This window comes from Ascidia mentula, chromosome 1 (assembly GCF_947561715.1).
Source record: "Ascidia mentula chromosome 1, kaAscMent1.1, whole genome shotgun sequence".
Lineage (NCBI taxonomy): Eukaryota > Metazoa > Chordata > Ascidiacea > Phlebobranchia > Ascidiidae > Ascidia > Ascidia mentula.
In genome coordinates this window covers 12,220,123-12,245,870 of record NC_138566.1, presented here as the reverse complement: position 1 = coordinate 12,245,870, position 25,748 = coordinate 12,220,123, and the positions used below count along the sequence as shown (strand labels likewise).

At 37.0% G+C, this 25,748-nt stretch overlaps 2 protein-coding genes across 2 annotated transcripts; one reads left to right on the top strand and one right to left on the bottom strand.

Moving 5' to 3' along the window:
• Positions 1-169: 169 nt before the first annotated feature.
• LOC145917767 (transient receptor potential cation channel subfamily M member-like 2) lies at positions 170-6,142 on the bottom strand. The gene is made up of 26 exons (XM_083003049.1): positions 6,023-6,142; positions 5,864-5,965; positions 5,525-5,791; positions 5,162-5,333; positions 4,946-5,093; positions 4,759-4,888; positions 4,640-4,709; positions 4,476-4,576; positions 4,277-4,417; positions 4,047-4,215; positions 3,782-3,940; positions 3,615-3,717; positions 3,445-3,535; positions 3,243-3,377; positions 3,103-3,183; positions 2,967-3,022; positions 2,122-2,293; positions 1,872-2,013; positions 1,723-1,821; positions 1,502-1,659; positions 1,345-1,442; positions 1,086-1,279; positions 945-1,035; positions 708-886; positions 515-641; positions 170-462 (listed from the first exon to the last, which is right to left on the bottom strand). The coding sequence occupies exons 1-26, from the start codon at positions 6,089-6,091 to the stop codon at positions 393-395; spliced, it is 3,324 nt and encodes a 1,107-aa protein (XP_082859175.1). The 5' UTR covers positions 6,092-6,142; the 3' UTR covers positions 170-392.
• Positions 6,143-12,303: 6,161 nt separating this feature from the next.
• On the top strand, positions 12,304-23,824 carry LOC145899124 (sodium channel protein 1 brain-like). Its single transcript, XM_082987845.1, has 34 exons — positions 12,304-12,506; positions 12,585-12,763; positions 13,323-13,450; positions 13,512-13,592; positions 13,689-13,817; positions 13,885-13,973; positions 14,034-14,246; positions 14,546-14,603; positions 14,658-14,802; positions 14,856-14,984; positions 15,073-15,424; positions 15,489-15,610; positions 15,683-15,808; positions 15,870-16,052; positions 16,317-16,449; positions 16,513-16,736; positions 16,792-16,881; positions 16,952-17,039; positions 17,102-17,324; positions 18,356-18,706; positions 18,783-18,924; positions 18,990-19,163; positions 19,831-19,941; positions 19,998-20,119; positions 20,193-20,340; positions 20,403-20,594; positions 20,666-20,779; positions 20,836-21,106; positions 21,465-21,671; positions 21,739-21,978; positions 22,083-22,294; positions 22,384-22,614; positions 22,674-23,022; positions 23,089-23,824. The coding sequence occupies exons 1-34, from the start codon at positions 12,356-12,358 to the stop codon at positions 23,640-23,642; spliced, it is 6,261 nt and encodes a 2,086-aa protein (XP_082843971.1). The 5' UTR covers positions 12,304-12,355; the 3' UTR covers positions 23,643-23,824.
• Positions 23,825-25,748: the final 1,924 nt, after the last annotated feature.

Below are 25,748 nucleotides of genomic sequence, written 5' to 3'. Positions count from 1 at the left end.
TTTAACTCAGGGATGCTTTAAGTGCCCGCAGTATAATGAGTTTGGGTCAAGTAGATTATATTTACCATCACAATATATCAGTTGTTTCTATTATAGACCCAATAATCAAAAGCCTGTTTGCTACATGCTTTGTAAATAATACCAATTCTCTTATATTCCACTGTATAATTTGAGGAATTGTTACGTCACAGTGCCTCATCTTTTTACGTCCGATATCTCGGACGATATTATTTATCTAAACATTTTGAGTACAGCACGATTGTTAGCATAATCTATCATTGAATTTAGCTAAAATAAACATGTCAGCAAAATGAAAACGTCAATACTGTGAGAGGACAAAGCTATTAATAAGCAAGTTGTTTATTGGAGGAGTCACTGTGTTATCCTGTTGATTATGTTTTGTTTTTTATAGCTTGCAACTCATTTATGACACGATTAATCTTGTTCTCCATGCTCTCCTGTCTATCACAAAAACAAAGTTATGTTATATAATAACGAGCATATTTTGAATTACCTTGTGGACAACTGCTGTAAAACTTTTCCAACACAAGACGTGTCTTCTGATGAAAGCGTGCTTTCCATTAAAATGTCATGTTCAGTTTCATTGTTATGGTTCATCTGGTCAGTTTGAATAGTTTTTTCTTTAAACGAAGTGTTTTATTGGTTAGCGTTAGAATATAAAAGCAATTAACACGTAAGGACCATACTAAAATAGCATGGAATCTTTTGTTTTGTTCCAAATGACCAGATGAATGCAGAAACAAGATGATGCACAAGTATTAAAGGAGATGGCAGAAAAGGCCTTCCAGCAAACTCTCGCACAACATCATAGCGGTAAAAACACCAGATTGTATTGTTATGTTCTTGGACGTTTTCAAACGTATAGCTTTAAACACAACGGTAAGTGTGGAATTGAAGATACATTTAAGTCAAGATTGTTATACCTGTACATAGCTATTAACAAGTTGATCATTAAAATGTTCGTAAAAAACACGTAGCAGCCACTGCCGATAACACGTATCACTCCATTAATATCTGCAAGAAAAATGCGTTTTTCTTCTACACTACAAAGAAGTATTGCTTACTTGTTTGTTGTAATGACACGCAGTCCAAGTTGTTTCCATATATTTGCCAATAAGCGTCAAGAAGAAAATTATTGAAAACAGATACCACCAACTTTTCGATTTGAAGCAATGGCGTAAGTGTTGCGTTTGTAGTTGAATTTATTAATATTGCATTACCACAAGAAGTAGGACTGATATCATGTATTGCTGCGGACCTTAATAGAAAGTGGATTTAAAATATTGTGAAATGAATGCATTTGCAATAGAATAATTGTGTTACCTTGGAGGCATGTCGTCCACTGAAAGTGACCGGGATTGCACTCCGTAACAAAACACTATTAAAAACAACAAACCAACGAAGACCATGGTATCATTTAACTAAAACAATACAATAGTTTTACATTTAAATTAGCTTTACCAATGATATGCTGTCTAACCATTTGTCCAATCATATACACCTTCGGCCCGAAGAATTTCAATACCACGTACGTTTGTGCTATCCGTAAATAAAGACCAGTTAAACTCGCACAAAGAAATATTTTGCCGAGAAACCAAACTTGTTTGTTTGATTGTTGACTTGTTAATATTGACACTCCTTAAAATATGTTTCAACATTTACATTCAACACTAAAGAAAAACCGTTCCTGGCATTTCTTACCCGCTGCATAAGATAAAAGCATTAATGCATCTAAAATGTTCCATTTGTCATTTATCCAAACTGCAAACCGTTTCCAAATTTGTTTTCTCTCCACACAGGCTATCTGTTCACAATTAAATAAAAAAAAATTTTTTAATAAATCATATAACTTACCTGTCTTATTTCGTCAGTCAAAATTCCAACCATATACCAGAATACCAATTGGATTGTTGGCGAAAAAAATACCAAGTTCTTCTTATTGACCTCGAATAAAGTGTAACTCAACAATCCAACGGCCATCAGTAGAAATATCTGAGTTGCAATCAAATATTTTTCTACGGGATCCTTGGTATTGTAAATTTTATTTTGTATTTTATGAATAGCCTTGATCCAAAGCGATAGTTTTGTTTACAGTCTTACCGTATGGGTCACATAGGTCACCTTTGCAGACCTGTAGAAGTCATAAATATCCTTTGCTGCTGCTGCAAATTTTTGACACCACAGTCTCGGCGAGCTTGTCAATGTTTCAGATGTAGCAGACCGATTTAATTCACGGCCGAATAAAACTGCTATTGCAGAAGTTTCTTCTGGTATTAAAATATTTTTTATGTTTTTTAATGCAACATTTTGCGACACAAAAAGGCCCAAAGCTAGTCTTTGTTTTAAAGATATAATACTACCCATTTTTTGTTGGAATATTTTATTTTAAGTTTGCGTTCATTGTGACATTGGTTTTATTTAAATACAAAAACATATGAAGTTTTGGTAAATCGGTTAAATTTACAAATTAAACCATGTTTAATTTGCGCTAAAGACTTAATTGAACAATATATAAAAGTTAAATGGCATGGACACCGATAAAGCCATAAGAGATTATCACATGAAAGAAAACGCCTCGGTAAACCTTAAATTATATACATATAGATCAGTGTGTAAATGTAGCCCACTCCGACAAGGCACTAAAGACATTTAAAAATGCCGGAAGGGGACGAAATGTACAGGGTTGTTAGTTCAAACTTTGCAATGAGCGAGTTTCTTGCAGTTTAATGTACGTCCCAACGATCCAGTTCGGCTGCAACACTATATCTGAAAACGGGATCGCCGAGACCTTCGAAGTGGGAGCAATTACCTTGATATTCATTGCGCGTTGTCTAACTTTATGGTTAACATTGTATAAGTGAAAAGGTACACGTAAAATATGTTTGTAAATATCATTTTGCCGCAAATATTTAACATTATTTACACCCTGGCATGATTTTTTCTTACCGTTATTCCTCAGGGGCTCGTCCAGAATATCTCTCGAAAACTTTGGACGAAAGAGCTAAAATTTATTGATTTAGGTTATATATTTTTAGAATAAAGACAAACAGTAATTTTAAATCGGAAAATTTCTTTGTTTACCTTATCTTCCGTTTTAAATTTTGTTCTATCGATAATGTTCAACCAAGGAATTGAAATGGGGCATACAATTCCCAAAAATGTCTAAAAAGTCATTAAAACGTAAATAATACTGCTTTTGTATAAGTTAAGAAATAAATTACCTTGTAATTAGGTTGGTCGATGCTAATATTACCAAACCAAATTTGATCAAGACATTTTTGCACAGCTGGTTGGGACATGAAATTGCGTCGGTTACCTTTTCTTGCCAAAGTTAAACAGGAATAACCTCCCAAATGCTACGCAAAGTATCAGAAAAAAGTTATGGCAACATTGCAGAAAACGTGCCAGAATGTATATGTTTACCATTTGATTCGACGCAAGAACCGAAAGTGTCACATTCTCGTTGTGCCTGTACAATTTCCCCAGCATTTTAATTGCCCTTTCCTCCCATTGGCTGAAAAATAGAATTTTCATCAACTTATATGCCACATTAGGACATTAAAAAAAGAAAAAAAAACATTTAACTTTATTACCAGGAAAAATCCCGCAATTGTTCGGTAACGTTAATGTCCTGGTTTCCTGCCTCCATTGCCCTGGACATGTTTGCGTAAATAACACTGGCCAACAGCGCCCTGGCTGTGAGAAAACATATACTGCCCTTCAAAACTTAGTCACAGTGTTTGTTTCAAATGTCTTGTACCAATATGGTCTCTTCCATGTTCCCAAACCACTTGAGCTAAATCGTTTCTTCCGGTGAGTACACACCACAAGAAAATATCATAGTTTGGATTTTCCAACAGCCTGGAGGAATCATCGGACGAAGCTAAATCATTGTTATCTCGCAGAGCGGTTGTCGCATCTAAACAATACAATACACCAACTTATTGACCACGATGTACTGTTGGTGTTTCGTGTTTGTTAAGTTCAAAATGAAGGAATTCAGGTAAAACTCCTGGCGAACTTACACTGATGCATTGGTGCACAAGGAAGATCGAGATACAAATCCTGAATTTCTTTGGTAGTAAACATACCAATCACTTTACTGATCTTACGAAGAATACTTTCTTCGTTAGAACCGATAAGCAAACCAAGATAAGCTGAGCAGGGTGTTATGAGATCAATTCGTTCGAGCGCCTTTACAAAGTAAAACTGACAAATACAGCATCACAAAAACAAACACGTTTGTCGACTTTACCTGAGTGTACATCTGTGACAACGTGTTTATCGTTAATATTGCATAAATATCAAGACCGTGATTGATAAGGATCTCCAAGAACACAGGGGCATTGAATGTTAAACTTAAGAACAAACAGTAGCGAAGAAACTCTGCCTGCGGCTAAAACACTCCAATAAGGATATATTGGAGTTCCAACTTAGATAAATCAGTGACTCACTGCTAAAAACACTTGTCTGGAACTGATTTGATCAGCAATTATGTCCATTTTCTTCCAAGATAAAGCCAAGCGCAGCGTCGAGCGCATAGAAACTTTACCTTCTGTCCACAATACAAAACAAACTGTTAAATTCATAAAAATACGAACAAACATCTACTAAATACCTGATATGACAGCCTCCAAAAGAAAGTCGTCAAAGTTTTGCAAATGCGTTGTCGAAAACACTATTGGAATCTATGATAACAAACGTTATTTTTGCATTTTTCGCCATTCAGGATTTTACCTTGTGATTAATAACAGCATTGATAAAAAATGGTAAACATTTTAATTCTTCCTGTGACATTGATACGTTTTCAAAATCACTTATGTTATATTGCAAATGTTTTAATTCTTCCTTAGTAAGACATGAAGATCTGAAAAAATAATGAATTTTTTTCAAGAACACTGAACTTAAACTAGATGTTTTATACTTCGATATTATTGTTTGGACCACGCAAGAGATAAGTGATGCTGTTTTGCTGACGAGAACAAGGTGATTTTGTTCTGTGCTCTTACCCAATACATTCAGTGAACCAGGTTCATCTGAAAGAACGGTAACCACCATTGGGATTGTGGAAACTGAAAAATGAAATTTCGAATTTTTTATCCAATGTCAAACCATTTTTCGAAAATATACCCAGACTTACAGGCAGTATAACTGGAATCAATGTCAATCGGTATAGTTCCCAGGTATTTAAACAAATTACATCGAAAATGCAACACTTCTGATTCTGACCCCTCCACAAAAATAAAATTCGAGTGGTTTGGGTCAAGACATGCTCCACGGTAATGAATGTTATAGACTGCAGGAAAGGATCCCTGTGCGTTCCACATAAAAGAAGGTTGTCTGGTTAGTGCAAAAAGCATAAGTCAAATTTAATATGTTTTATATTAAGGTGTTGCTTTTATGTTCTGTAAGTAAAAATAACTGCAGTGACGCGTTCAACCGAATGTTACATCTTTATACTTCAGTCAACCGGTAGCCTACAGTTTCCTATATACATAGTTACCGCAGTTTTGGTAGAATAAAGTACTTCTTTGTTACAAAGTTTTTCCATTTCTATCACAGCGATTGTGGACGAATCCACAAGTTTCCGAAACGGAGAGGATCCTGTTGTAAATATCCAAGATCCAAATGACACTTGCTGAAATCCCAAAGTGTATGGTTGAAGTTGTCCAATTACTGATATCACAATACTGGGTACTTGCAACCGCCATTCATCAACCAGCAAATTCCATATCACAGACGGATTGGCATGTGGTGATACGGTCACATACTACACCCCAATTATAGTAACAAATAATAATGTTAAGTTTATTGAAGAAAATTTGCAACTTGCATTACTTACAGGAGAAAAGGTATTTTTCCTGCCAAACTGAGTAAATTGTATTTCTCCGAACGAATGCTTGTTTATTCCATCACTTTTTGCAACGAACTGTCGAAGTTTTGACTAGAAAAGTTTTTACACAATTTTTAAATTGAATTGTCGACAACAAACCATCTATACCTTTAATGAATTATTTGTCTGTTTTCTGCCAGAAACTGTTCGTTTTTTTCTATGAAAACTTTCGTTCATATTGATTCTAAGCTAAGAAGTGACTACACTGTCCTTTTTCGCGTCATGTAATGTATGGAGATTGCCAGACCCTTTTGCCAAGGCGTGATTTATAGCGCAGCGGATGTGATGTGTTACATTGTACCTTTTGCCCCTCATATAACAACAACATCAACAGCGTGACTCAGGCTCCTTAACAGTGTTATGCAACTTTATATGGTTGTTGTGATTTGGATGCCTGAATTTATGACGCCCGGTGTGAGCACCTATCGCAAAAACTACATTCTCTACTGTTGCCGAAAATTATGCACATTAGTGAACATTTTAAATTTATTTTACATGTTTTTCAACTAAACATATTGTTTCCTATCAGGCAACGTGCGCTTTTTTGTCGAAGCGCAAAACAAGGCACCCTGTAGGCATTTCTTGAACTTTACGCAATACATTTCTCAGTATGCTGGCCTATTTGTGAAACTTACACTAGGTAAAGAATATAAACGTGAAGGATACAAGCGTCACATTTTGCTTACTTCAGTGAAGACTTCTCATCCCCAAAATATGCTGGTGACGCAACAACCGTGCGATGCCGCGCTCAATTTGTGTGCGCAAACCAAAGCCAAGTAACCGCCAGACTAGCTAGTCACCGCTAATTCAAGAAGATTTTTTTGCCCACATATGTAAATTTTTAGAAATGCGTATGTTTGGTAACCTGGTTTTCTTTTTTTATGTGGTACATTGCAATTTTTTGCATTTTTTAGTGTAAATCGTAAATTCATTTCACAACGATACTGTTGTCACTTTGCTTCTTGCTTCTTGTACCACACCTAAATACATATCTCGTTAACTTTTTGTGTACTGATATGGATGACTTGTTATTCATATAGCAATGATTGTATGTTATAAAAATTCGGAACAACAATTTAAGAATTACTTGAGTAAAACGCAGTCTAAATCTATGTTGTCTTCCTCGATGGCTTCCCGGTTACTAATGTTCGGTGCCAAAATGCCTTTCTTTGTTTTGTGTTACGGACAAACAGACTTTTTATAACGTTTTTGTGTTTCAATTAAATATATAATCGTGGCTTATGTAAATAATAAGAGAGTCGAAGCTACACTTTTTCCCGGGGGTTATAAATTCCCAAGTCCTAGATTCACAAAAGGCCTATAATTTGGAGCGAAGTCAATCACAAAGGCACAAAAAACTACGCAACGACATCGAACGGTACAAGGTAATTTATAGGTCTCTACAGATCAAACAAGAAGTAAGATTTCGTCGCCAAGCGATCACCGTTTGCAAGGCCCAGATTTCCTAAACAGATTTTTTGATCGCTTGTTCGATTTCTCGTTGAGGACGCCACGATCTCGCTGATGCTGGCGCAATGATTCTCAATGATGGTCGGCTGACCTGCTGGTTGGTTGCCACTAAATTGTCCTGTGCACAAGGCCGATATGTGGCAATAATCTGAATTATTGTTTAGAATAGAATGCAATCAAATAGAATCGAGCTTTCAAAAGAATCGAATAGAATTTAAAACCAAATACAATAGAATCGAAATAGACTGAAATTTAGGATTACAATGGTTAGAAGTGGGAAATCGTCACCGTGTAAACAGACAATCACGTAATACGCGATATTGTGAAAGAAAGGCTGTGGGGTCGTAAATGCCATTTAGATATGAAAATCTCCAGTCCACGTAAGATAAAGTATCCCTGGCAAACACAAACTCCCCGAACTCTAGAATATTCTCCGACATTTTCGAATTTAATGTCAAAGTCAAGAAGCCTGTAATGAGGAGAGGAATGCTTTTCATGGTCTGTTCCTTGTATGATCCTTCAGAATTTATTGCACCGGTAATACTGCATGCGCGAAAGCTATTGCAAAAAGATCAGGAAGTTCCACCGGAGGCAGAAAAGGGGTGGAATGCATGGACCTCTAAACTTCCACGCTATCGTCGATTAAGCTTCCAGACAAACAGATAAGAAGTCTAAACTGCATCTATTTGCAGATGCGTTTTCCAATGGGTATGGAGCAGTTCCCATATTTGCGAACAGTTGAAAAGCGAGGAAATGTGCATTGTGCTTTTGTTGCTGGGAAGGCCCCGCTTGCACCTTTAAAGACAGTTTCCACACCACAGTGGTTCTCAAACTTTTTCGTAGAAAGATTTACCGCACTTGCGCGACGCTCCAATTAGAAATCTATCTGGACGATTTGTTCCTGTTTACAATTTTTATTCGCAGAAGGGTGGCTTAACTTGTTGTTTGCCTTCTGTAACAGTGTGTGAAGTACAAATGTTAAAAGGTAAACTCTTTTGCGTTAAGTTAATTAACGTTTCTGATTTTCATCTGTGGCAATTGCAGACACTGAAGGTGTCTTGTTATGCGAAATATATTTTTTCCGCATTAAACATCACCAGAGACTGTCTGCACTTTTCTCCATTTGCTATTGTTGCTTGTCTTCATTTTTCCGATAAACTAAAATTTAAATTGTTACGCAACTCCTTTGGAAACTTGGACAAGGAAGTCGCGACGCGCCGTTTGAGAACATCATAACTGATTTGATGATGATTGAAATTATTCAAATTAACGGCAGCCACCCTCGCGATCAGAAGGATCAAAATTTAAGGCAGGAGTTTGAATTGAATATTGGGCGAAGTGTTTTCCTGGCCGACCCCACTTCCTTTCTGCAAAGCACAAGCAATGTGAGTAAACGTTCGTATACCTTTGCCGCCAACAAATTAAAGAAAATTGAAGAAGGATCGGAAGCGTCACGTGTGTGTTTTGTGTTCGCGCCGTGAAGGTTTGGAGATTGCTGGGCACTCGCTCTCTACATACTCTTATATTGACGCTTTCGGGTTTATTGGACAACGCGGAAGGACCAAACACGTTGTCAGGGACAATGGCACAAATCTTGTGTGGACGGTGCGTGTTTTGTGAGAATCTCTGGACAAATGTACTGAAATCGTGAATGGCATCTAACACACATTAAAAAGCATATGCTGCTTGTGGAGGTCAAGCTCATTTTGAATTCGAGGACTCTCACTCCTATCAATCTTGATTCATCCGATAAGAGCCGCTGATATCGAACCACCTACTTTTGATATAGGGCGACAGGTTACGTCGCCATCAGAATATTCATAGATTTTGTTCGACGACACTGGAAATGTACATTATGGAACCATTAACTTCTGGACCCAACAGCTGATATGTTTTGTTCCCATTGGTGCAACATTTATGTTCATGTAATTTAAGAAATTGGTTTTGGTAATCGTGGTTGTCAATGACCTGATTAAACGAGATATATAAAAACCTTTGACATTTAGTGATTTAGTGAAAGCTTGAACCTACCGTATGTAGTTTAGCAATTTGCCATGTGCGAATTGTTTTGTGGTTTTCACAGAAAAATCGATGCGTCGTCATTGCATTGCATCAACGTGAAAATTCGCAGAGTATATACATGAGTGGGTTGTCTGAGGGAAGACAATCCGTGCATGCTCGATTTTCTGGGTTGTAGTGCGACAAAGAACGACAGTCCCAAAACGTGTTGGAAAATTTGATTTTCTGGTGTGGAGAAAATTATGAAAATCGTCCAGAACACAGCTTGAGGAACATTGAAAAACTCTCATGCGTTTCCAATCCAACTTACTGTATTTACTTTTGCGCGCATTTGCAAACCCGGAAAACGACCCACGAAATGCAAAACACTATGAGGTTTGTTCGAACAAAAACGTAAGACATGGACAAACAATTTGGGGCTTATTCACATATAAACGTAGTGGAGAGACACTATAGTCAAAAAAACTTAAACGCGTTCAATTTCGCCGCATACTTAATTGTCTGTCATTAAAAAATTTTCAATAAACTCTTTTTTAACATTAAATATTATAATATGTTATTATTTGTCAATAACTTTCACCGCAGGTCAGTAGGAATGACACGTTTATATCCGTGACAAAAGCCATTTGGAACATTTTCAACGATATGTTACATCTTTACATGTGGTCAATTTCGAAGAGAGACATTTCGTCTATAACTTTTTAAACCGCACTTGGAAACAATTTCGGGGACGGGAGGAACATTGCTTGCCGAGGGTACACTGTTCCTGACAATATTTATAAATACTTTGTAACTTTCTTACCGGTAAACAGGACAAACAACTTCAATTTTCCATGCCACAGAGAGTCGAAAGGACTCTGAAACGTTTACAGTACCACGAATTACAATTGAACATTACAATAAAATAGGCTTTGAGCAGCCAACGACACACATGTCAACACGTCAGTCAACCAGAGACTTATAGATAGACGGTGACATTGAATCGTACTTTCGGATTATGAGAGATGTACCATTGTAAATCCCTGCCCACTTGTGCAATGTATGATACATGTAAATCACTGACAAAGCTGTTTTGTTTATCCGAAGGTAGTCGAAGTGTTTCGCAGCACTATATTTGAACATTCCTTTGGACTCAGCGCCTGAGTGCCAGACGTCGTGAAGGTTGCATCAATCAATCAATCATTCCTTTTTCCTTTTTCTTCGCACAAGGCTGTACCGGTTTAATTGGACACTAATCGATTGCAGAAGAACGCAAACAAGATCGCAGCAATCATGTCATTCAATCAATATCTATTTAGTTTTTCAACCCCAGTGCATGTGTTTGAAAGTAATGAGATACATGCTCTGGAAGTGATGGCTAGAATAGTTATTAGTTACGGATACAATTTTATGTGGTAAGTTGTAGTATAACGCTCGATTACTGCAGTACTAGCAATTTTCGTACAGTTTTTAGTTGTTAGGAACACGAACGCAAGTCGAGATATAATTACGCAGTATTACCATTGTTCAACAAAGAGGGACAAAAACGAATGCTCAATACAGGTTGTATACAAGCTTAGCGTCTATTATTGCGCAGACAATTCAGCCATTGTTAAAAATGTACATCTCGAATGTCAGTAGTCTTGCTCCTCGGCCAGTTTACTCTTTCGTGCGTCCTGTTTGAAACAAGGGCGTATGTATCATACCTTACAACCCACACGGGTTTGTGGTCAAATGGAAAAGGTAATTTTCGAAAACTCTGTCTTGTTTGAAAACTCATTTGTTGAAATGCGACTGTAAAGTTGACCAGTGGGTTTGGATTTGCTTTGGGGAACGTTACTGTAATACGCAAGCTCATCATCTGGGAAATGAAAAGGAATTGCCACAGAAATGTGCAAATCTGATTGACATTTCCTATGGATATACCTAATGCCACATGAGATAAAACAGAAATGTCAGTTTCAGTTGGTGTGTTGAACATTTCAGCAGAAGTGAACTTGTGCGAGCTGCTTTTGCGCGTGTACATTTTTTACTTAGGGAAAGTTCTTTGAAAAGAACTTTATCTCTAATGTAGTTATACACTGTTAGCTAAAATTGTGTGACATTTTGCAGGATTTTATTCAGATCCTAAATGCTAACTTGCTCGATTTGTTGTGTTGCCTGCGGACATGCAGTTAGTTGTACAATAGCTATTAACTAGCAAGGTAAATGCATTAAAGATGCTACATGAGTTATGGTAATTGACGCCACTGAATGGTTGACGAGGAGTCACGTTTAAATCTAGAACGTTATAACAGGATGAAAACGCTAGAAAATAGTGGCTTTGGTCCTGCTTGACTGCAATGCCTTGGCTGCTAAGACAGTGCAGCTAACGATTTAAAAACACGGGTTCTTTAATTGCCAAACAATATGTCTCCAAAAATATCCCAGGTGTCTGGGCCAGCGGCAGTATGGTCTCACAACTTATTTGTACTGGTTTTGTTGATGGTGTTGGTCATTAAACTAAAAAATAAGTGGTAACAAAACGACTCTTAAAAGGATTAAAGCAAACAGGCAAGTTCCCCAAGTCAAGCGTGATAATCACTAAAGAGCCCCTGTAGAATAGTTATAAATTATGCAAAGCTATTTCATGCCCAAGCAGCTGAATGAAATATTTGTTAGATTCAAACACATGACCCTCTTCGTAAAACTTACAAAATTCTCAAGGGCTCAAATTATTGACATCAACATAGTCATGTTAGTGTTATTGTATTTATCGATTGGAACATTGAACTAAGCACATCGTAACATTGAACTAACCTCACGATATTTGAAGATGAGCACAATATAGAAATTGAGATAAGCAAACACCAATTCTAAACAATATTGCCGTTGTAACGTAAAGTGAGTATAACACAATATTTCTGACCTTAACAGATAAGTAATCATTTTGGAAACATAACAAAGTGAATTCTGATTGTTCGCTATGTAAGGATGACCCCGGAGCCCGACATAGGTGATGAGACGGAAGATTACAAGCTCTTTACTAAAGACAGTTTAAAAGGGCTTCAAAGCCGAGCTGTATATTTGAAGAGCAACAAAAATGCAGTAAAAAATTCTGCTGCCAAACAAGCCATATTTAAGGGTCAGTGTTAAAACATTTAAGCGAAACCTGTTGTATATCTAAAAGAAATTTACTGAGTTGGGCATGGTTTTGACGTAGGTGTTGATGAATCATTCACCCCCGTTGAAATAGATGACTTATCTTGCGAAGATTTACAACCAGACGCCTCGCTTTCTGACGGCCAAGAGTTGCCCCAGTACTACGGAAAATTTCCTAAGAGCCTGTATAATCAACCTTTGGAGGATGTTGACGCTTATTACAAGGAACGCGGCGAGGAGGTAACACACATATCACAACTGAACATTTATAGCGCATGGAAGCACGCCGTATAAAAAATAAAACCGAAGGAAATGACAAAACAGTTTTTGGTAACCTGCGTTAGTAATCAATCACCCAAAAAGAAAAGCCTCGCGCATGTCAAGTCTGTATCGACTGTATACACACAAGATTGTGTGATATTGCTACAACAAAGCTCTACAAAGGCCGAAACACAATAATGAACAATAGCCATCTTACGTTTCGCTAAACCTCTGATTACGTTTCATACGAAATCCGAACCAGCTTTTTTGACATCACTTCGGCTCACTTTAGAAACTGATGATTGTCACATGATTGGTTCCGTTTTGTTCAAAATTTGATGTTTTGTAAGATTACAATGTTTCGTAAGATGTTTTGTAAGTTAGTATAAACGGCGGTGAAAAACGTTTACCACGCCATTTTTTTACAATAACCCACATTAAAAATAGTTAATGTCTCGAATCACTTTGTGTATGATAAAACTTTGTGATACAGAAACCATATTCCAAATTTAAATCAGTGTGTTTGTTTATTCCACAGACTTTTTGTGTCATTGCTCGGCGCTTCGGTAAAAACAAAGTTTACAGATTTTCCGCAGCAAACTCTTGTTTTATTTTTTCACCCTTTCAATGGATTCGTCGGTTTGCAATAGCGATTACATTACATCCGTGAGTTAGTTAATTTTCTTCCATGACAACTCTTAAAGTTTTGCGTAATTTTGTTTCGTAGATTGTTCGATGCCATCATCATGCTAACTATTCTTGTGAACTGTGTGTTTCTCGGGTTAGACAATGAAATCCCAAATGCCGAGTAAGTAGAACAAAGGCAAAACACAGCAAAAAATGCTGTAAAAAATTGCTAGACGACGTTCTCGGTACAAAACAAACATTGTTTGCTTGATTGCAGGTACTTTTTTACAGCCTTTTACACGTTGGAAATGTTGATAAAAGTAACTGCAAGAGGCTTTATCATGGAACGATTTACATATTTGCGAGATCTCTGGAATTGGTTGGATTTGATAGTTCTCGTTGTGGCGTATGTGTTTTAAACAGATGTTTATTTTTTGTCAAAACTAATTGAAACATGTTTTGTTTTTTATTAGATATGCAAGTATAGCAGGAACCGAAAGCGTTTCTAGTTTGCGCACTTTTCGTGTGCTTCGTGCTCTGAAATCAGTCTCCATTGTCCCTGGTATGCTTCTTATCTGTTATCTTATGTAAATGAAGTGATCTAAATACCCATATTTTACAGGTCTGAAAACAATAGTAAATGCTCTCTTTCACTCGATGAAGCCACTTGCCGAAGTTCTTCTTATTATGGGGTTTCTTCTTATTGTTGTGTCTCTAATCGCTCTACAGGCTTATCAAGGAGTTTTGCGAAGACGTTGTGTGCGGTATCCTGCACCACTAGGAAATCTAAGTGGACAGTATTTGCTCAGCGACACAAACTATACAAGAAATCCAAGTATGTGTAGTACAGTCTTTGAAATAAGTCCGTTTGCTTAGGAATGTCGTTGTTTGCTTCATTTCCGCTGGTCTCTAAAATGTAGGTCACTGCCAATTACAGTGCTGATATCACTTGAAGGGCAGGGCTTCCACGCTCGCTTTAATTTATTCCCATTAAATAATTTATGCGCTGCGTCACGGACTGATGATCGCCATTTGTTATTGCCGAAAAGCTTATACGTTAAAGTTGGTGAAAAACTCAAGACTCTTGCAAATATTTTACGATTGGTAAACCACAACAAGAACTATTTTTTTCAGACAATTGGAATCCTGTAGAAGGAGAAAAAGTTATTTGCGGTAATGGAACAGGCAGCGGGTAACAAATTGATACGTTTTATGTAATAGCGATGTTACGTAACTGTCTGTTTAGGTATTGTCCGGAAGATTATGTTTGTCTGCCTGATGTGGGAGAAAATCCCAATTTTGGCAACACCAACTTTGATAACATGGGATACGCTTTGTTGACATCACTTCAACTCCTTACATTGGATTTTTGGGAAAATGTATACAACATGGTAGTTTTTAGCATTATTTTTGTAGTTTTCTGTTCTAAATCATATATACCCAGATAATTAGAGCCGAAGGCCCTTGGAATGTATTGTTTTTTCTGATGTCTGTTTTTCTTGGACCATTTTATTTACTAAACCTTTTACTTGCCGTGGTGACATTAGCCTACAAAAAAGAGCACGAAAAACAGGTATAAACTTTATGTGCTGCTTGCTTGAAACTGATATGAATTATTTGATTCATTGTTTTTGACTATTGGTTTATAAAATTCAAAACAGGCCGGTTTAGAACATGAGCGTACACTTGCTAAGGAAAGGGCAAAAAGAAAGCAGTTGCGAAGAAAAAAGCTTCAGGAACATAAGATTACAAAACGCCCAAATGCTGTTGGCCCGACAGAAAAAAATTCTCCACCCGTGATTTCGTCCTTGCTTGACGTGGTTGATAGCTTGAAAGCAACTTCTCAAAGCGATTCCTTTAATGCAATGGACTCAACCAGGCCTGACATATACACACCAAATTCATCACAATCTCACCACAATACGTCTGTTGCTAAAAACGGAGCCCCCAGGAACAAGCAGGAGTCATTCTCTAACAGCCGAAAAAATGTTTCTGTGGAAAGTGCGGAGTCGTGTAAGATTTTGAACAAAACTGTTTAGCATTTGCACATATTAGAAAACTTCTATACATTTCTTAGCAAATGGAAGTTTGGGAAAGTGGGAAAGGCGATTTCAAACAATGAAGTCATGGTACATGTCAACGTTCTGCAGCTGGCAATGTCACCCGAAATTCACGAAATTTCAAAAAACACTTTTTTGCGTAAGTGGGTCACGTGAAAAACGATTAATTCATTTGCCGGCGAATTTGATGAAAAAATGTTAAATTTGGCAGGTCGTTGATCACAAGGTTTTTGAGGTCTTTATAATAGTTTGTATCCTCATCAACACCGTATTTTTGGCTATAGACCACCATGGTATCTCAGTAGATTTGGAAAATGCCCTAAATATAGGAAACAAGGTATGAATGCAAACACATGTTGACAAACTTTTATTTAAATCTTTGTTTATTTATTTGCTAGGTCTTTACTTTTGTTTTTCTGGCTGAAGCTATTTTGAAGATTATTGCCATGAGCCCTTTTACCTACATGCAGAACCTGTGGAATGTTTTTGATTTTACTATTGTGGTGATAAGCATTATAGAATTTTTGTTGGACACGGTTTCCTCCGGTACTGGCTTGACTGTTCTTCGAACGTTACGATTGGTAAGAATTGTTTTGATTGTTCCGTAACACCTAACTATTAAACCTTATTTGCACCAAAGTAGATTAGATATGGTACTATTCCTAATTATTTGCGCAGCCAAAGTTTTCATCACAGTGGTTTTATCCGTACTATCACATATCTTACTTTTATTCTCCATTCATTAGAATGATTTGTTTGTGACAAAGTTGCTGCACACACAAGCGAATATAACACTGATACTTGCATCATTAGCTTTGTAATATTTGATTTTTTTGTCTTTGAAGCTAAGAGTTTTTCGGCTGGCAAGAATGTGGAACACAATGAACAAGCTGGTGACAATTATTTGGAAAAGCATTAGTGCTGTTAGTTATCTCACCATCGTCCTATTCTTGGTGCTGTATATTTTTGCTGTGATAGGTAAGATTTACACTTGTTTGTTGAAAAAAACATCAAATTTTAAAATGTCCACTATGCCTACAGGAAAGCAGTGGTACAGTAAAAAGTATAATGAAAGTGCATCATTGTTTGAGGACAACGAAATACCAAGATGGCATTTTGGTGACTTTTATCACTCTTTTTTATTGGTTTGGAGAGTTATGTGCGGTGAATGGATCGAACCTTTGTATGACTGTTTGTACATTAACAATGGCGATGGTCGGTGTATTGTTCTTTTTCTTTCGATCACCTTTTTTGCAAACTTCATGGTAATTATTTCTATATGAGCTAAATACGCCATTTTAATTCAACACCATGTTTTAGATTTTAAACCTATTTACGGCAATTCTTCTCGATTCGTTCAGTGTCGACACCTTAAATGCAAAAAAGACGCACAAAAGTTCTGTTTCGCCGGTAGGTGTTGAACAATGCGCTTTAAAAAGTTATGCCTGATCATATACATTAATAACTTGTCATACAAAAGGAATCAAAAATTGGAGAAAAGAGGAATTCTTCAGTAGCAAGCATTCAACAAATAAATGACAAAATAAATGTAGAATCCGAAGTTACAGGTATAGTATTATTAATTTTTTGGATTCTAAAGAAATATACAACTGTCGTTACCGCATTTCAGGTTATTCTCAAAACAATTCTACAAATCTACAACCTGATGTCGCTAAAAGTGGTCGCAGGGAATCAGTTTCCGTGTCACAAATACTTGGCTTGCAACGCAATGATAAGCAGTTGCAGACAAAACCAGATAAAGACGAAGACGTTTCTACATCAAGTGAATTCTCTGTTGAAAAGGAGAACGCAACCAGAAAACATCCCCTTAGGAGGCAGACGAGCATGGATAAGTCAGTGCAATACTTTTTATTAAATAATGTACAAATCCATACACGTTTCCTCATCAAAATGACACACTGTATGCAAAATTTTTTGAAAGAAAATAGAAACCGAATTTCGCACGGCCCAGGTGACTTCATTCAGGTACTTGGTAATTGCGTAATTATCCAGGAACATGGCATTTACGTTTCAAAGTTCAAAATAGTAAAGTGGAATTATATCTTAACCGCTCTTACCTTATCGCTAGCAATAAACCAGTTATGTCCCAACATCTGAGAAAAACAGGTCCCTGATTTGCAACAAAAAGTTGTTGCCTTGCGTATATCAAAGTTTGAAGTGGATGAAAGCGAAATATTACGTGCCTTCACCTTTACCATATATAAATGTAGTGGGACCACGTACTTGATTTCCCTCTGATCTATATTTGTATGCGTAATAAATAGTGTTTTCAATGCGATTACGTTACAACACCAACAGTAAGCAATAGTCGCATCCTTCTTCTGAAATTCGTTGAGATAACTTTTTGACACATTCTTGATCTATTAAAATCAAGAAAGTTTTTGTCTGAAAGGTCTAATGTGTTATTCTTTTCCCGTCTAAAATATACGATATTTCGGGACTTCGTCCGACACAATCGAAATTAACAACCACATATATGTTTATATTAATTTGGAATCTGGTGCATAGGGTTTTCGTTGGCAAAGAGAAAATAATATGGGTCTTTTGCCAAATACGATGTTATTTCTTCAACAAAAAAAACGGGACAATACACGCTTTTGTTTCAACTGTTCTACACGATTTGCTAGCTGCGAAAAGTTAAATATTTTTTTTGTGTTTTTGTTGTTTCTAACTTTGACACGTAATTTAAACAAAACCTAGCCAGCTATGTTTTCATGAACATAACAATGCAACTTTTATGTTATGGAATTTATGTGGGTTATGTTACGGATGTGTGTGTTACGTGATTGTTTACGATGTAGTTCATTTTCCTTGCTTTGAGTTATAGAGCAGCGAAAAACAAAAACCTTACTTTTCGTTTTAGACCACATGAAGACTTGTCACACAACCGAAAAGCCCTTTCAGCAGTAGAAACTATTCCTGAAAATGTCGAAGAACAAATTGAACTTACTTACGCTGGACAAGAAAATCCTTGTGACAATCGTCAATATAGTTCTGACATGAACGTTTCATCTCAAACTCATATAGAATGTTTGACTCCCAAAGACGAAACTAAGTCTACAGTTTGTTATCATCCACCTGACTCTTGTTTGTGCCGTGAAGCACGCGGAGAAATTGGCGAGCAATCGGAAAATAGAGGTGACCCGAATGATGAAAAAGAAGAAGAAAATTATGATGAACCACCCCCGTGTTTACCAAGTCCTTTTCTGCAGAGGTGAAAAGTGTGATTTTTTTACTATGTTATTTTAATTCTGTTGGTGGTGTAAACTGGACGGTAATAATTGTTGTAGATTTCCCAGCATACAACATGCATCAACAGGCCAGATTTTCTTATACTGGCACGCATTGAGAAAAGCATGCTTTGCACTTGTAGAACATCCCTTCTTTGAGTGGTTTATACTGTTTCTTATTCTGGGAAGTACAGTTTGTTTGGTAGGCTGAGTTGTTATTTTTCTATAATTTGTATTAAAAATAATAACATACTTTATACGTTTCAGACTTTGGAAGATGTTTATTTAGAAGATGACCAAGTAAAAAAAGACATACTTCAAAAATTAGAGTATGTATTTACAGCACTGTTTACAATGGAAATGTTACTAAAATGGATAGGAATTGGACTTACAAGATACTTTACCACTGTTTGGTGCATTTTGGATTGTGCAATTGTTGCAGTAAGTAGTCCAAATAAAGGCCTGTTTTTTTCACTTCTCCGCTCACACGTACTATTGCGCACGCGCTAAATACGCGACGGTACTCAAGTATTTCCGACATCGAAAAGACAAAAAAAAAGCTATAAGTGAAACTGAGAGAGCGGGCGAAAATAAATCTACGGGCTGCCAGTTTTTCTTTGCATTGAGAATGGTCAATGATAATTTACAAAAACCGTGACTAATCCGTCTTGGGCCTTTTTGGTTTTGAAAATGCTATTCCACAACTCAAAGAACATTTTTTAAGCTCCACAAAACATTAGTCCAGTTTTCATCGCCACGTTATAAAAAACTGTGCACGGTACTAAATAAAAACTCCAAATGACCCTATTTCTCGATGTCTTGTAATGTACTGTGTTTGGTCAGTAGATCGTGTTCATGTGTTCTTTGGTACACGGGGAAGAAACGTGTGAGGTGCGAAATCATTTATAAGACTGTAGAGGCACTAAAAATCAATAATATCAATCCCCTCCATCTTATTTTTTGCAAATAAGTCAAACATAGCCTGTTATTGCCAACGAAAACTTGTTTTATGGTCATAAGAGTGAGTTACTATTATTTGTGATGTATAACTCGGACCTGATCGTTGCTGAATTTATCATAACTGCTTTCTTGGTCCTTTGTACCTCAGGCATCCTGGGCAGGCATATTGCTTAAAGCTCAAGCCGCACAGTTTCGTGTGTTAAGAGCACTGAGAGCATTCCGACCACTTCGAGCTGTATCACGTTGGCAAGGAATGAAGGTGAAGAGTTTTTTAAAAATGATTTTGTATTTAAAAAGCAAGACTCCTTTTCGCAGGTTGTGGTAAACGCGTTAATACACTGTATTCCGTCAATTGCAAACGTCCTATGTGTGTGCCTGCTTATTTGGTTTGTTTTTGGAATAATTGGGGTTCAATTTTTTAAAGGTCAATTTTACAGGTATGTAGCTGACTTTTGCTTTTCGGCAATTGTTTGTTGCGTTTGTATACAGATATTTTCACAAATCTTTCAGGTGCGTTGATGCCGGTGACAACATGGTGCACGACCTGAACGTTGTGAATAAAACCACGTGTCTTTCAAGTCCTGGCAACTACAGCTGGGTTAACAGAAACATAAATTTTGACAATGTTGGAAATGCAATGGTGGCCTTGTTCCAAGTGGTATTTTAGGCAACTGAGAAAGCTTGGTCACTTGCTGTACTCATCCTTAATTTGCATTTCAGGCAACATTTGAGGGCTGGATCGAAATAATGGCAGATTCGGCTGATGTTACCGGTGAAGACATCCAGCCAGTGCGCGATGCTTCACAATACAACACGATATTTTACGTGGTCTTTGTTTTAATCGGGTCATTTTTCATATTAAATCTCATCGTTGGAGTTATCATTGAGAGTTTCAATACACTTAGCAAAGAGGTAATTTTAAATCTTGTTTACAAGCACTTGTTGTTATATACCTGTGACTTTAGCTTCTGTGAATCTTCTAGACTGAGTCTTCTTCTGCTGTGGAAACCCTTCTTACGGATTCTCAGAAGCAGTTTTACAAAACTATGCGCACAATGCTAAACAGAAAACCGAAAAAAACTATACCTCCACCGACGGTATCTTTTCCCAAAATTTATCTTTCTATAATCAAAACTTAATTAATTTTGTTCAGAACGGTGTTCAATTGCGAATCTTTTACTTGGTCACCAACAGCCGTTTTGAGTTGAGCGTATTTATGCTCATTGTACTGAACATGGTAACATTAAGCATGGAACATTATCAAATGAGTGATTTATGGAGAGATTCATTGCGCATTTGTGACATCACTTTCACGTCACTTTTTGCATTGGAAGCTGCTTTGAAACTAACCGGCATGCGCTACTACTACTTCCGAGACGTCTTCAACGTGTTCGACTTCCTTGTGGTTGTCGTGTCTATCACAGGTGGGTATCTTTTGTAAAAGACTAGATGATACGTAAAAGGCGACCAAGCGACACTTTAAGATGCAAGTTTTCCATAATTCCGTCACAGGAAAAATAAAATGTAAAAAACATCTCTTGCGTGACACTAAGATAATGACCAGTAGATTCTTGCGCCTCAAAATGCATGTTTTCTCGAGTACATTTTTTGTTCAGCTTACCAGGCAAAACCATACGTTGTTTTAGCTAATAAAAATCTCACATGATAAATGTTTTTTAGGTTTGTCTCAAAGTGACAAAATAAAATCAAGATTTACGTATTAATTTGACGTTGTCAAAACATGATAGCTTTGAAAAGTGACCTCCTAGTATTTAACTTTAGGATTTATTTTGGAAAACCTCATCGCCTTGATCGTGTCACCAACCTTGCTGCGAGTTGTGCGAGTGTTTCGTGTATTTCGTGTCTTGCGAGTCGTTCGAGCTGCCAGGGGTATTCGCAGGCTCATTCTGACACTGATGATATCTATCCCGGCACTGTTCAATATTGCAGTGCTGCTAAGTGTTTTTATGGTTATTTTTGCTATACTAGGTAAGGTAGAAATTGAAGCTAGAATGTATGAACAACATCCATAACAAAATATGCACACTTTTTGCAGGAATGACAATGTTTATGCATGTTAAGCTAGGTGGTGCACTTAATGACCAAGTCAATTTTCAAACATTCGGCAACGCACTGATGGTTCTTTTTCGACTTGTAACTTCCGCTGGTTGGAACGATGTACTTGAACCATTAATGAATGTCAGGAACTGCAATCCGGATGCGACAATATCAGATTGCGGTGACCCTGTTGGCGCTGTCATCTACTTCGTCGTTTTCATTTTTGTTGTGTTTCTTGGTATGAAAACTATACGTTACTGATCAGAAAATAGCATATAACGACAAATTTGTCGGTATGTACAGTTTCTTTCATAATTACTTTTAATGCAAACTTATGTTTAGTGATTGTAAACATGTACATTGCAATCATTTTGGAGAATTTTGATGAAATATTTCAACAAGATGAATGTGGAGTTTCCCAAGGAGATTTTGAAACCTTCTATATGGTTTGGGGAAGATATGACCCAAAAGCAACGCAGTTTGTAACGCTTACAGAACTTTCAAACCTTCTTCATGATTTGCATCCACCTTTTCAACTACCGAAGCCAAACTTGGTATCTATTGTTGTTTTTGTTTATTTGCTAGCTACTTTGCTAGTTTCGGTTTAATCACGATAGTATATTTCGTTTCTAATTTTGTGTAGGTAAAAATTGGTGCTTTGGACCTACCTGTTCTTTATGGAGATAAAGTACATTGTTTGGATGTGTTATTTGCGTTGGTAAAGAGAATACTGGGAGAAGTTGAAATATCGGAGGAAATGAGACTTGAAGCGGAGGAACGGCTTCTGAAATCTTTTCCCAACCGTAAAACTCTCAAGGCGGATACCACGACCTTAGTCTTAAGGCAGCAAATTCGGGCAGCTAAAGTTATTCAGGTATTGAAACACCTTTCTTTGGTAGCGTTGCATTTAGAATACATTGTTATGTCGAACAGGATGCGTGGAAAGCTTTTTCAAGCAAAAAGCGGAAAGAAGGTATTGAAGCAGATTTAGACAAACTACATGAAACACCCGCCACAGAATCGCCCATGAATATATGTGCAGTTGATGAAATGATTAAAGTAAACGGCATGAAGGGAATAACCAGACAACAAACAGAAATGGATGTACATGGAGAGACTAAGCTCGATGCCAGCCAAAATGCTACCTATCGCCAACACTCCATAGAGCTGGCAGTAAATATCGAAAGTGGCGAATCTCAGTTGGCCTCACGTCAGCATTTAAAAACAAATTCTTCAGCTGAGCAAAATATTTTGGGCGAGTTAAAGTTGGAAAAGCACAATGGCAAGTTGTAAAAAAAGTATTTTTATATAACGTTGAATTATTGTCTTTTTTTTCTATTCATTTTAGATAAAAAAGAAGTACATGTACAACAAAACAAATCCATTGAAAACAACGAACAATACAACGCTGTGGGAGTGACAGGATCGACTCTGCAACCTAAAGGCGGAAGCATTACAAGCGAAAAAAACAAAAGATTTTTTTCATTACCAAACGATCAAAAACAAACCGAAATTAGGTCCAATTCATATTTGCCGGCAAGGTCTGATACAACGTCTACAAATACTGGCAGCGTAGGAAAGACTCCTTCTCTTTCGCCTGTCAATGCAAATAACAGTAACAGTAACATTTCTTCCCTGGACTCGGCAAAAACACAAGAACGCGCATTCTTATTTCGTAATGTTTCTACCATCAAGCAACATGAAAGCCAGACAATAACTTTAAATCAAAGACCACAAACGGCGGTAGAATCGAGTTTGTCAAAGACAAAGCAAGCAGTGCGTCCGAAAAGTTCCACAGCAAGCAATGGAAAGATGCTTTTCAAAAAGAATGACGTATCAATAATCGCTGAACGTAAAACTCACGATAACTCAAACCTGCGGCATGACACAAGTGCTTTATGACGATTTGTGCTGATGTTTCGCATTGTCTATGTAAAATTTCGCTGGAAAGAATAAAGTTAGTTGAACTATTTTGTAACATTTCCTTTTCCCTTTTTTCGATTTGATCTCTGTACTTATCGCATGTCTACATAAAATTGTATTTGTGCAAAGGTCGAATGCGAATAAATTCCATGTACAGGACACTTTGCAGCCATCTATATCCTTTTTGCCGAGTATTAGGTTTGTAGTTGTAAAATGTATTTAAGTGTGCTCTAATAAAAATATTAGGGCATTGTATTTGAGCAACTAATAGTGAGTAAAAATTAGAAAAAGGTTGCATTTGCGTAGTGTGTGAAAGTATCTCGAAACTTATTTTGTTTCTCATGATTCTCCACTATTTTCTTCAAATACGAAATTTTAAATGTTATTTCAATTAGCCTACACGTTAATTTTGAGTTGTGTGTGTAAAAATGCAGTTTTTTACTGCAAATTACCGCACCAGTATAACTTTTTTTCTAAGATTGCAAAAGTAAATTTCATACCAGGGACAGAAAATCATCAGTTCGGAAACAAACGGTTCCAAGAAACGGATCCTGCGCCATTATATTGTTCATGTAGGCGTATTAAACACAGAGGTGTTGACAAAATTCACAGATATAAAACACGCAAATAATAAATAGAACAATGGAAACGCACTATACGACGAGGAAACTGGAAACTGCGTATGGTATTAATATGATGGGATGTAAAATGTAAGCACAGTTTTCTATTAAACGTAATTTTAGGCCCATTAATTTTAGCACATGCAAAACCGCGGGTGGTGCTTACCCTTGGGTGAAATAAGTTTTTTCTTGATGCATTTCTTGTGAAATAATCATGCACTGTCGCAAATAAGGTGTTGTCAGTGGTTTGTAGAGTATTAGTATGGAAATCGTGCATTACTTTGGTCAGTACGAGTATAATGTATCTTATTTTTATGAAATCTAATCCTCTTTCAAGCAAGGAGTATGTTATTATGAATAGTGTTTAGTATTTTAATGAGAGGTTTGATTCTCCACCCCCAAGCATTAATGGCGTACAGAAGTTGAGAATACACAAACGAATATTAAACATTTCTCGACGTTTTAAAATCAAGATAATTACGATACTAAAAAATGGTGAAAAACGTTGTAATACATTTAAATTTGAAACAGTTTAAATAACGCGAAGCTAATCATGCCAATAATGTCCGTGTAGACATGCGTGAGTTCGTTACAGACAAATTTTTTTGTCAGAAATTCAAGCTTGTCTTAATGGATGTCAGTTTAAATATTTGGTGTGTGGGTGGTCTGTCCAACTTGCTGCATCTACTCCTTTATCCGGTGTCTAACTCTCGATGGCGACAGCAAGTGCGGATGTAAGTAGTTTTTGTCTCAAAAAGTGTTACTAAGAGTTAACTAAGAGAGTTGAAAGCTGGTACCGATTATCGGAGACGAACCACAACTTCACTTGGTGAGTTGGCTTCACCAAACTTTACTCAGCAAAGTGTTTGCACCAGTCACGCGACCGATGTCACGGTTGAAAGAGCGCACATGCGTGTGTTGTTGTCAAGGCGAATTTTAGGGTGTTTTGGGGCAGTCTTGTGGGATTTGGGGCTATTTCAATGGTGGGTGCTGCTAAAAATTATGGTGAAAATGGAGCACAAAATTCAGGCTGTAGGCCTATTTGTCGACAAATGAATCGTTTAAGTGGCCAATCATTCGTGATTTTATGAAAGATCCATCCAGATCTACAAATTTTGATCAAAGTAAAAATGGTTTAACCACCCCCCTGGTTAGTCAATATTTAGGTAAAAAGAGCAACAAAAAATAAAACTGAATTTTGCAGAAAAAAATAAGTCGTTTAACTCCCCACTCATTTGCGTTTTTGTGTAAGTTCCAACTCTTCTCTATGCAATGGCATCAAAGTTAGTTGCTGAAAATGTGCCTAAGCAATCCCCCAAGGCTGGTTATACCCCCTGTTGGTCATAAGATCTTCCAGGAGGAGAAGAAGTCCTTGCTCTGTACAGTCCCAGCCAGTGGCAATTTTTTTTCAACTTTTAAGAATATTAGGTCCCTAACAAGCAGAACAGTCTCCAGATGCATTATA

Bases quoted from the DNA above. Each gene is read 5' to 3' on its own strand.
- LOC145917767 (XM_083003049.1), bottom strand. From the start codon at position 6,091: ATGAACGAAAGTTTTCATAGAAAAAAACGAACAGTTTCTGGCAGAAAA. The intron at 4,418-4,475 runs GTGAGTCACTGA...GGAGTGTTTTAG, and splicing joins CCAGACAAGTGTTTTTAGCA to CCGCAGGCAGAGTTTCTTCG. The intron at 1,036-1,085 runs GTAAGCAATACT...TTTTTCTTGCAG, and splicing joins CGTGTCATTACAACAAACAA to ATATTAATGGAGTGATACGT.
- LOC145899124 (XM_082987845.1), top strand. From the start codon at position 12,356: ATGACCCCGGAGCCCGACATAGGTGATGAGACGGAAGATTACAAGCTC. The intron at 13,818-13,884 runs GTATGTGTTTTA...GTTTTTTATTAG, and splicing joins TTGATAGTTCTCGTTGTGGC to ATATGCAAGTATAGCAGGAA. The intron at 21,672-21,738 runs GTAAGGTAGAAA...CACTTTTTGCAG, and splicing joins GGTTATTTTTGCTATACTAG to GAATGACAATGTTTATGCAT.